Source organism: Bison bison, unplaced genomic scaffold (assembly GCF_000754665.1).
Source record: "Bison bison bison isolate TAMUID 2011002044 unplaced genomic scaffold, Bison_UMD1.0 scf7180017864371, whole genome shotgun sequence".
NCBI classification, from domain to species: domain Eukaryota; kingdom Metazoa; phylum Chordata; class Mammalia; order Artiodactyla; family Bovidae; genus Bison; species Bison bison.
The window spans coordinates 12,600,293-12,611,546 of NW_011494943.1; the positions used below are offsets into that span (position 1 = coordinate 12,600,293).

The 11,254-nt window shown below is 60.6% G+C and overlaps 2 protein-coding genes across 4 annotated transcripts in view; one reads left to right on the plus strand and one right to left on the minus strand.

The window, feature by feature from the left end:
• Positions 1–1,572: 1,572 nt before the first annotated feature.
• Positions 1,573–8,477, plus strand: SLC16A3 (solute carrier family 16 (monocarboxylate transporter), member 3). 3 transcript variants are annotated; one of them, XM_010856361.1, is made up of 5 exons: positions 1,573–3,904; positions 4,929–5,175; positions 5,608–5,751; positions 6,029–6,793; positions 7,673–8,477. In XM_010856361.1, the coding sequence occupies exons 2-5, from the start codon at positions 4,953–4,955 to the stop codon at positions 7,924–7,926; spliced, it is 1,386 nt and encodes a 461-aa protein (XP_010854663.1). In that variant the 5' UTR covers positions 1,573–3,904; positions 4,929–4,952; the 3' UTR covers positions 7,927–8,477. The 3 variants fall into 3 exon arrangements, with proteins under 3 accessions (XP_010854663.1, XP_010854665.1, XP_010854664.1); XM_010856363.1 differs by lacking the exon at positions 1,573–3,904 and adding an exon at positions 3,925–4,216; XM_010856362.1 differs by lacking the exon at positions 1,573–3,904 and adding an exon at positions 4,227–4,732.
• Positions 8,478–8,797: 320 nt separating this feature from the next.
• The window catches only part of CSNK1D (casein kinase 1, delta), a 37,454-nt gene continuing 34,997 nt past the window's right edge, over positions 8,798–11,254 (minus strand). The window contains exon 9 of the mRNA XM_010856364.1: positions 8,798–8,990. Coding sequence (XP_010854666.1) covers positions 8,901–8,990 — 90 coding nt within the window. The 3' untranslated portion in view covers positions 8,798–8,900. The remainder of the gene's footprint in view (positions 8,991–11,254) is intronic.

Here is an 11,254-nt window from a genome sequence, read left to right on the forward strand (position 1 = left end):
CTGAGAGGGGTTAGCTTGGGCCTGCTCAGCTACCTTCAGGCCCCTCCTCATTGCCCTCTGAGCTTCCTAGAGGAGGGGGCCCCCCAACAAGGTAAATAAAAAAACATCCCCGGGGCAACTCTCGAATGGCCTTCTTGTCATAACTGGGTGATGGAGGTGGAGAATGACTCAGAGCTAGGGGCTGGCCTGGGCGGCAGTGTCCAGTCTGGTGAATGAGACCATTGTTTCCACCCCACTGGCCCCTACAAGACATGAGCCTATAGGAGAGCTTGTGGGAGCACTGGGCATGTGTGTGGTCAGAGAAAGTGGGGTGGAGGGCCCAGCAGGCTCAGAAGGCCTGGATTAGACTTTCACCCACTGCCCAGCTCCCACCTCCCCAGAAAAAGCCCCAGGCACCTCCCTCCAGTCACAGCTCCAAACACCGATGAGGGCAGGGCTGAGATGTGTCCTGTCCCGCCTCTTGGAAAGGAGACAGGCACTCTGATCAGAGTGTCCTGAATCCTCTGGTTACCTGTGCACAACAGGAACTGCAGGCAAAAGAAGAAGGGGAGCCCCTCCCTCCTCCAGAGGGTAGAGCCACCCCTATGGGTTTCAGGGGCCTTGAGGCCTGAGGAGTCAGGAGATAGCCTCACTGGGCTGTTTCCCTGTTACTCAGGCATGTCTTCCAAGCCTCCTGGTGCGGGAAGAGTCAGGAAGGAATGTAATTGCCCCTTTCTTGCCCCGCCCACCTGGAGCTGGTCTCCAAGGACTAGAGGTCCAGTTAGGTAACTGGCCAGGCTGGAAAGTGCACCGACTAAGCACGTGGGACAGGCCACAGGCTCTGGGGCTGGAGGCCCCCTACACTGAATGCCCCTTTCCTGGTTCATGGCCTGGACTGAGGTGGGTGAGGGAATTGCCAGTACAGAGGCCTAAGGGGCAGCAAGCCTGTGGCTGGAATGGAGTGGCAGAAGGGGCCCAGGAGGTGGTGAGGCCACCAGGACATGGTCAGGGCTGGCTCTGAGGTGGGGGCGTGGGGTCAGGTTGGGAACACGCTGGTATGAGGTTTGCACTAGCTCTTTGGGTGCAGATGTAGGGTTGGGGGTGAGGCTGGGCACTCTCGCCACCAAGGACACTCAAAGCCGGTGAATGTAGGCAGAGAAGGGGGCCACGGAAAGAGGGGTGATGCAGAAGTTTGGAGCCTCACCCCAGCTAGGACCCTCACCCAGATAGCCAGTTGGCCCCTGAGGCAGCAGCTGGCAGGGGCCCCTGATGTAGGAGGGCATGAGGGGTGGGTCATTCAGAGGGATCTCTGTACACGTGCCTCTTTGGGCCAGGACCTGGGGGCACCCCCTGGAGCCTCACCTGACCCAGAAGTGGGCACACATACCCACCTGGGAGATCAGCTTTCCGAGGCCTGTAGGGCGGGTTATTTCTGGGCTGGGAACGTGGTTTACGTGCTTCCCTGTGAGAGTAAATGTCACTGAAAGGACAGCCGGCCGGCATGTGCTAACAGATGTGCTGGTGCCACCTCCCTCTGCATTGTGCTGAGGGTCCCCGACCAGTCCCTGAGGGGGCCGCTCCTCCCACTCCCTTGGCGTATCAGACAGCCTGTGCCCCAGCCTGCCTCCTCCACAGGACAGGCTGGGCTGATGAAGCCATTTTGCTCTTGGAAATTTTAGCTGACCCCACCCCCCACCATAAATACACAGAGCACTTCTGGGTGAAATCCCTTTGCCCCCAACCTAGAGACCCCTGCTCTCCATCTTCCCCTGCTTGCACACCCTTCCCCATTGCAAATTGAAGTTCACTAGAAATCTCCCTTTGAGAACCATCTGGTGTGGGGAACAGGGTGGGGGTCATCTCAGTGTGGCTGCAACCTGGGCTGGGGGGTTAGCCGGGAGAAAGCAGTGTCTCTGGGGTGTTCAGGGGATGGTGGGAGAGATGACCACACAGGACCTTGACCCAGGCATGTGAGATGGCCCCCTCCTTGTGTGAGCCTTGACCCCTACAGGTCCTGGAACACACTGTACCCTCCTGCCTCTGGGCCTTGGCACCTGTCCCTCTGTCTCCTCACCCTCCTCGATGCTCTTTCTCCTCAAGATCCTGGAGGCCTCCAGGGAGGACCCAGCCCTGGTGGGCAGAGAATAGGGCTTCAAAGGTTGTGGTGCCCATGATTCCCCTGGTGCCCCAGGTCTGGCTGGTGGAACCAGGGAGATCTTAGATGGAGGCCCTGTCTTATACCTGTGGGTTTGTAAGTGTCCAGCTATTCCTAATTGCTCACCCGCCACACACTCTCCTCTTTGGCCTCCACATGATCCGTTTGATTTACTTTACAAAGCTCATAACCCCAAACAAGCCAGGATACTGAGGACAATCAATCCCGCAGTGTCCCCGTGACCACAATCACGACCACTGTCCGGGGTCCTGGGTCAGGGAGTCCTGTGTTTTCTGCCTTAGTGTCATCGCATCGCAGAGCATTCACATTCCTACGAATATACTTAGTTGTTTTTTGTTTAGTATCAGTCAGCTGCATGTACCTTAGAGACCCTTTAAACTTAATGCTCACAAGGGGAAGGGCAGAGGCTCAGCCTCCACGGCCTCCAGTGAGTTTGGGATGGCATTTGTCCACCTGTCCCCTACCAGGCTCAGGCATGTGGCCATGTGACCCACGGCAGGGCTCTGGAGAACCTGGGGTGGTCCACTCTGAAGCTGTGCTCAGACTGTCGGGGTGCAGGGGCCCTTGTCTCTCCTCCAGTCCTGTCCCAGGTTCTGTGTGGCCTCAGATGCAGAGGTGGCCACCCAGGGGGCTGCGCCGGGTCACGGGGCTGTGCCTGCATTTGCAGGAGGATGAGGGCTCCCTTGACAAGGGTGCCCCCGTGCACCTTTTGGCTGTGTCCCCAGATGGCTGCATGGCTCTTGCCCTCAGACATACCCTCCATCCTGTTCACTGAAGTCCAGGTGTCTTCTGAGCACTGGGGTCTGAGTGCAGGGAGAGGTGAGGGCTTCTCTTGGGTTTCCCAGTGGTGCCTGTGGCCCTGGCCCAGCTGAGAACCAGCGCAGGCTCTGAAAGTGGACCTCTGGCCCAGTCTGTGGGTGACGGCAGGGCTGCTGTTCTGCTCCAGTGGGCTGTATCTGCCTTGTCATCACCCTGATAGCCAGCTGGCTCCTGGGGTCCAACCATCAAAGGGTGGTGCTCAGACAGCAGCTCCTGCTTGTAATCATCTACAAAGCCCCTAACCCTGCCCCCGCCCAGACACCCTCTGAATCAAAGCCCAGGATCCCCCCCTCTTCCACTGCTGGATCACAACCTGGATACCCCTTCCCCATACTGAATCAGAATCCAGATCCCTCCAGACTACTGAATCAGGGTCCCTGGAGGGCACAGCCCCTGTGGCCAGGGTGCTGGGGGGCAGGCTGGAGATGGGGGTGGGTGGGTCTTATTCTCCACATTCTTTTGCTCTGCACATTGAAGCTGTACTCTGACAGGCCGGGCACAGAGGCCCTTGTCCTCACTCGAGAGTCCTGTCCCAGGTTCTGTGGAGCCTCCGATGCAGGACTGGCCACCTGGAGGGCTGTGCCAGGTCAACAAGGATCCGACGAAAAGGGGAAAGGGGTGGAGCCACAACAGATTACGAAACCCAGGCGGGCGGGCTGATAGGAGGGCGGCTAGGAGGGCGGTGGTGCTGCCTGTGCAGCTCCCCTGGTCAGGAGGTCCTTGGGTGTCACGCAGGTGGAGTATTTACATCACGGAATCGGCAGATACTACATATCAGGGCTTCCTCCACCAGGGAGCTGGCTTATAGCTCACCACGGGTGGGGAGACAAGGAGCTTCAGTGGGCAGCGAGTGGCTGGATCCAGCAAGTCCTCCCTTCCCCACGCCTGCAGCATAGAGGCCTACTCTGTCCTTGGAACAGCCTCTGTCAGGTGAGGCTGATTTCTGGGATTTGGGGATTTCTGGAGCGAGGATCAGGGACGGGTTGGGGATGAAAATGGGCGGGGAGGGGAGGATCTTCAGGTGGAAATCAAGTTCCTGGGCCTCAAATGAGCTAAGTTCCTGGGGTTTAAAAGAGGGAAGTTGACCCCAGGCTTCCGCGGGTTTGGGGCTGACAGTGGGTGTGGCCAGCTTCCACTGGGGAGCCTGGGGGCTGCAATGGTTTGCTCTGGTGGGTTGGATGGAAGCGTGTTCTTCCTGCCGTTCCCTCACCAGAAGAGTTAAACTCCAGCAGCCGGACAGAGGTAGGTGGGTGATAACAGGATGGGACAAGTCAGGGCCAGCACAGTGACCCTCAGCTGCCCCGTCTGCTCCCCCACTCAGTCCCTGCACAGCACAGCCTTGTGTGTGCCTCCTCAGACTCTCACTTCTGGTGCAGTGCAATTAGAGTGGGAAGGACGGGGAAGCCCTGTCCTCCTGGGAGTGGGAGAGCAAGGCTGGCCACATCTAGACTGAGGTCTCGAGGGACAGCACCGCAGACCGAGCCCCAGGCCCCCACCAGGCCTGGCTTCACTGCCTGAGGTGCTGGCGGCTAGAACCACGCAGCTTCCTGACACAAGGTCAGGCGGGAGGCCAGAGCACAGCTGATTTCCCCACTGGGGTCTGCCCTCCTCAAGAGGTAACCTGAGACCTGGCTGAGCCCAAAAAAGCCACTGCCCTTTAGAGCTAGTTGTGTGGGAGCAGGCCAGGCCTGCGCAGGGGAGGGAGGAGGAGCTGCAGCTCTGGTCACCCCACACCCTGCTGCCCTGCACCCAGTGCAGGTGAGGGGCAGAGGCAGGGCTCTCAGGTATCATCAGGTGGCGGCCCGGCCCAGAGCTGAGCTCCTACTGGGGGCTAGGGCCTGAAGGAAGGGGCAGCCCTTCCGGGTGCCTGCCCTCAGCTACATCTGTGTCCCCATGCTGCTGGGCTGCAGCTGGGTGACTGACAACTGAGTCAGCCTGGCTTCCTCTTTCTCAGGACGCAGAATCAGCCCTCCTGGCCATGGGAGGGGCAGTGATCGACGAGGGCCCGACCGGCATCAAGGCCCCGGATGGGGGCTGGGGCTGGGCCATCCTTTGGGGCTGTTTTGTCATCACGGGCTTCTCCTACGCCTTCCCCAAGGCGGTCAGCGTCTTCTTCAAGGAACTCATGCGAGAGTTTGGGATAGGCTACAGTGACACGGCCTGGATCTCCTCCATCCTGCTGGCCATGCTGTATGGGACAGGTGAGCAGGGGCTGTCGTGCCAGGTGACCACCTCTGCAAGTTCACCAAGTTCATTTCTGGGCAAAAAGCCCTGGGGGCTGGGGGCTGGGTGGTGCATCCAAGTGTCCGCAGCCCTGGTTCCCCAGAGACAGCTGGTGGGAAGCCCTCGAGGGTGCCATGGTCTCCAGAGGGCAGGTTGGCACGGCCAAAGCTGTCTGAGACCCTGTCCAGAGGGCCGTATCCGCACAGCTGTGCTGGATCCCAGAGCCGTCCTCGCTGCCTGCACAGACCAGTCAGGAGAGATGCCTGGGGACCGTTGCTTTACTTAGGAAGACACGCGAATGTGGTCCCGTGTCTCCTGCGCCGGGATGAAGGGGCATCGGGGAGGGGCAGGTCTCCCTGGGCCTGGACAGCCTTGGTCCCGTGCCTCAGCTGCTGTCCCTCACCTGCCAGGCCCACTCTGCAGCGTGTGTGTGAATCGCTTTGGCTGCCGGCCAGTCATGCTTGCAGGCGGCCTCTTGGCGTCCCTGGGCATGGTGTCTGCGTCCTTCTGTGGAAGCATCATCCAGCTCTACCTCACCACAGGGGTCCTTACTGGTGAGTGAGGCCCCGCCAGGAGTGGAGTGGCCGGGTGGCAGTGGTTCCTGTTGAAGAGATAGGGCCTCCCGGGGGAGGCCAGCTGTGGGGTGGCCCTGCCAGGCTCCCATCTGTCCCTTGCTCCCCGTCTCTCCCGGACACGTGGGCTGGTGTCGGGGACACGCTGAATCCCCTCACTTGGATGCCTCAGGTCCACACAAGAATCGTTCAGGCGGGTGCCCGTGCCTGGGAGAACCTGGGCCGGGACACCTGCACTCACCTGCCTGCTCCTCTCCAGGCTTGGGTTTGGCGCTCAACTTCCAGCCCTCACTCATCATGCTCAACCGCTACTTCAACAAGCGGCGCCCCATGGCCAACGGGCTGGCGGCAGCAGGCAGCCCGGTGTTCCTGTGCGCCCTGTCCCCGCTGGGGCAGGTGCTGCAGGACCACTATGGCTGGCGGGGCGGCTTCCTCATCCTGGGTGGCCTGCTGCTCAATTGCTGCGTGTGTGCCGCGCTCATGCGGCCCCTGGAGGCGCCCCGGCAGAGTTCAGGTTCGGGGCCTGCACCCCAGCGGCCGCCCCGGCGGCTGTTGGACCTGAGTGTCTTCAGGGACCGTGGCTTCGTCATCTATGCCCTGGCCGCCTCCATCATGGTGCTGGGGCTCTTTGTACCACCTGTGTTTGTGGTGAGCTATGCCAAGGACCTGGGGGTGCCCGACACTCAGGCGGCCTTCCTGCTCACCATCCTGGGCTTCGTCGACATCTTTGCTAGGCCCACCGCTGGCTTCATCACGGGGCTCAAGAAGGTGCGGCCCTACTCTGTCTACCTCTTCAGCTTCGCCATGTTCTTCAACGGCTTCGCCGACCTCACGGGATCCACTGCCAGCAACTACGGTGGGCTGGTGGTCTTCTGCATCTTCTTCGGCATCTCCTATGGCATGGTGGGGGCCCTGCAGTTCGAGGTGCTCATGGCCATCGTGGGCACCCAGAAGTTCTCCAGTGCCATTGGCCTCGTGCTGCTGCTGGAGGCCATAGCTGTGCTCATTGGGCCGCCGTCCGGAGGTGAGTGCTGGGGGTTGGCAGCAGGGGCGTGAGTGGCCTCACCTCCCTGGGCCTGGCTAGGCCCTTGGGCAGTTTTCACAGCTGCTCTGCCTGGGAAGGGGACTCACCATGGGGAGCTCTTAGCTGGAAAGGCCTCCACCACCTCTCCCAGCCCTGTCTAGCCAGGTCACCATGTACCTCTGCACATGGGCAGCTGACCTCAGTGGGGGAACACAGCCTCTTACACATCCCAGGACCCACTTGGTTTCATTGTGGGAGGAAGCCCATGGGCCTGAGCTGTGGTGATGGCTCTAGGGTGGAGTCCTGGTCCTTCTTTCTGGCTGTCCCCACACCCCGGGGACACTCAGAGCTGAGGCCAGGGTTGGCTTTTGTTACACTGGACTTTTATTTTTTGATAACTGAGAAGATAGGGGTTGGGGACGTGAGACTAGTGTGGCCAAGGCCCTGCCAAGTCTCTGCACCTGGGTTTGGGTCTCTCCAGCCAACCCTGTAGGCCCTCTACCTCCCACTTGACCTTGGGCCTTTTGCTCTTCTTGCCTGGGGTGGGGAGGCAGGGTTCTGGTGTGAAGAGGTGCCTGAACTGGGGTCCCAGGGTCCTTCTGGAGTCCAGGTGATTCCTGTGAGGGCCACTGTGGCAACAGGCAGCAGGGTCAGACCCCTCAGGAGGCCTTGGATGAGGCCCCCATTCAAGGCTCTGCTCTAAACCCTTGTCAGATCCACTCTGCTTTAGCCTCTGGGTCTCTGCTGCCTGGGGCGGGGTTGGGGGGTGGTGGGTGGTGAGGGTGGCTGCCTCAAGGGTCCCAGGCTATCCTGGTGACTGGGGGTGGGGTTTTGGTGGAAGCTGCAGCCCTGGGCTGACCCTGTCTCCCTGCACTGCAGGCAAGCTCCTGGATGCGACGCACGTCTACCAGTACGTGTTTATCCTGGCGGGGGCCGAGGTGCTGGCCTCCTCCCTTGTGCTGGTGCTGGGTAACTTCTTCTGCATTAGGAAGAGGCCCGAGACGGCCACGGAGGAGGAGCGCCACAAGCCCCCGGAGGATGTCAGGGTGGACTCCCGGGAGGTGGAGCAGTTCCTGAAGACAGAGCCTGAGAAGAACGGGGAGGTGGTTCACACCCCGGAAACGAGCGTCTGAGCCCAGGGAGGACGGCAGGGGTGCAGGGAACTGGACAGAGACCGTCAACGCTCGTATTTATTTCACAAACAGGACCAGCTTGGGCGGGGCCTTCGGCTCTGCGCCGGCTGCCCGGGCAGTGGATCATCACCCGATCAGTGTTTTTCAGGGGAAGGTGGCGGGGTGGGAACGTGTCATTCCGAGGCGGATCTGTGGTGAAGCCAAGCCGCGAGGTTATGAGCCGTCTGCACCAGGGAACCCACCTGCTGACCCCAGGGAGCCCAGTGCCCACCGCTGGGCTCAAGGACCCAGAGACCCGACGCTTTGGAGACAACACGACTTTAATCAGGGGGCGGGGCCGGGGACAGCTACGGAGCGGGCACTGCCACAACAGGCCTCCCCATGTGCCCATGAGTGCCCTGTCCTACCGGGTCTCCTGTGTGCCCCAGCCCACCCCTTTTGAGTGTCTTAGTGGACAAAGCTCCCTCCTTCGCCTCTGAAAGGTTTGAGATAAACCTGCTCGCTCTTAGGGACAGCGGTCTAACCGTTGACCCCAAATCTCTTTCTCAAAAGACAGCCTGCTTATTTTTACAAATTGGTTTCAGTCCTCATCAGCCACGTCAGCCTTCTAAGTACTGCTCGTTCTGGACCCTGTCCTGCTGGACCTCAAACGGCTCAGCGTGTTCACACAGCACTCTGGTGGTCGGCACGGAAGGGGCCACACTGCGGGGATGTGGACACCTAGGCTGGGATGTACATGTGGTTTCTGTTCACTGGTGTGTGTTTGAAGAAAATGATCTGCCTGCTTTTGTTTATTCACCCCTTGGTTAGCTGACAGTCATCCCACGTGGTCAGCGCCCAGGGCTGGTGTCTGGTCCCTGTCCTTTTGGAACAGCCCTGCTCAGCCTTGCCCTGGGTACCTCACACCCACCTGCCCTTGTGGCCAGCGGTGGCCTGTGTGGCTGGGAGCCCGGTCAGAGGCCGCTGGGGCCGCCTCAGTAGGTGGTGCGTCGAGGGCGCTGGGGACGGCAGCGGGCACCCTGGCGGGCCGCGTGCAGCCGGAGAGATGCCACATCCCTGCTCCTCTGAAACGAAAAGCAAGCAAGAGCTCACGTCCTGGGCCCCCCTCCCCAAGAGGTGTTGCCCTAAGGGGGCTGCTGGCTCCCTCCTCCATCTGCCCCTTGAGCTCTATGAGGGGGCTGGGCGCCTGCCTGCAGCACCCTGCCCCATCTCATCCTTTCTGTCCTTCTCCTCTGCCAGGGGCCTGAGCTGTGGGCAGTGCTAGCAGCTGCAAAAGTCAGGTGGTAGCCCTGCATCCACGGACCTCACCCTGTGCAAGGTGGGCCAGGCAGGGGCCAGCCCCTGGGAGAGCTAAGCCACGAGCACCCAACTTGTCAGCCCCACCTGTGGTCTCTGCTGGAGGGGAACAGGAAAAGGCCACAAGTGGGTGGCCTGCTTGTGCCCTTCCCCCAACCCCCTCCCAAGCCCTCATCACGACACCCCCTTCTCTCCTGGCAAGAGCTCGGCCTGGCTGTTGCCAGTCATTCAGTTTTCTTGGGTCTCTTGGAACCAGCTGTGGGGATGACCAGGGCCCCTGTATTCCACACCACCACCCCCTCACTCTCACCTGAAGCTGCCTCACTCGTCCCCACTCCCTACTGGGACTCTCTACAGCCACACTGGGTATACTGTTCAGTGACTGAGATGGTGTGGGAGTCCCTCCCCTGGGGGTGGGACCCACGGCTGGTCTGGTGCTGGATCCATGCAACCCAGGGTGCACCTGAGGCCCCCTGCCCCTACATCAGCTGGTTAAAGTATGCAGGGGCTCTGCCCAGATTGGAGACTGACCTGCAGTCTAACCCTAACCCTGGGGAGAAGGTGACCAGATAGTTTGGTTTGCCTGGTTTTCTGGTTCCAGATGTTTCCAGCTGTGCCCAAGACACAGTGAAAGAAAACTTCCTGTCCTCAGGAAGCTGTGGTTGCCAAGGGCCAATGGCCCTAAAAGCAGTTAGGAGAGTGGTCAGCGCTCTGGAATGAACAGGGCTCTCCCTAGTCCTCCAGACGTCCCACCGGAGAAGGCTCACACCCAGCTTCCCATGAAGACACAGATGCCTGTGCTAAGCCCACTCTCACAAGCCGTTAGCACCTCCTTGGAGGACACATACACATCAGCCTAAATCAGAAGTGGGGGGTACATGAGCCAGGCGCCCTGGGGCACTACCCAGCCCTGCCAGAACTTGGGGCACCTGCCATCCTGTGTGGAGAACACCCTGGCACACACGTGCAGGCCCCCACTGGGAAAGCCTGGCAGGAAGGCAGCCCCTGCTGCCAGTGACTGCCCAAGGGTTCTGCCAATGGCAGTCTGGGAGGCGGCTCCCTAGACCTGCAGGGCCCCCTCAAGGTTCCCCCCAAAGGACACTCCCCTGTAACCCTAAACACTCTTGCAAACAGCGATGCCAAGGGGTGTGCTGCTTTCATAGCTCCCAGCCAGTGGGGGTGGGCATGGTCCCTAGGAGGAGCTCCAAGCACCCCATTCAGAGGCGACAGGGCCTGGGGGCAGGTGGCAGGTGGAGGCTTGGACCCAGAGCTTGCTCTCCCGAGCACGGAGCCTGTCAGGCAGGTCAGGGGGTAGAGTTCTCCATGTTGGGAAGACAGAGGTGGTGAGGGGGCTGGAGAACAGGGCAGGCAGACTCTGAGTGAAAGGGGCCAGGGTCCCTGTTCTGCCTGTGACCTCCCTCCTGGCAGGAGAACAAGAGGTGGTTCAGGGTTCACCTCATCACCATTTCAGCTGAGTCCAAGTGTCAGCAGGCTTAGGGGAGGAGGGGGAACCCATAAAGAAGAGCTCAGGCTCTTTCACATCCTCAGGGACCACCTGGCACAAGCCTGGCACACCTGGCTTGTGAGCAGTAAACACAAACCAGTGGCAGCTGGGAGATCCACCTGCCCCACCCGTTTACCATGCATGCGGGTGGCGTCACTAATTTCCCTGGGGTACACGCAAAGCTGGCATACTCCGCTCAGGACAAGTGGGTGTGGACCAGAAGGTGCTTAGTTACCACACATCTATGGGAACACATCTGTGGTCCCAGTTCAACAGGGAGGGACTTTCCTGCGGGGCCACACCTTCTCACTCGGCTCTGCCTGGAGCTCCCAGGGGTAGGGGTGTCCTGGTCTCCAACAACTCCAGGGGCAGAGGGAAGCGGAGGCCATGAGCCCAACAGCTGGAGAGACGATGCCCTCTTCCAACACTGCCTGCCTAGAAGGGACAGCCCCTGGGGCGTGAGGGATGCAGACTGGTGCTCACACTGGGATGGTGACTGCTGGGCCCAAGCCCCTGGGTCCCAGCAGG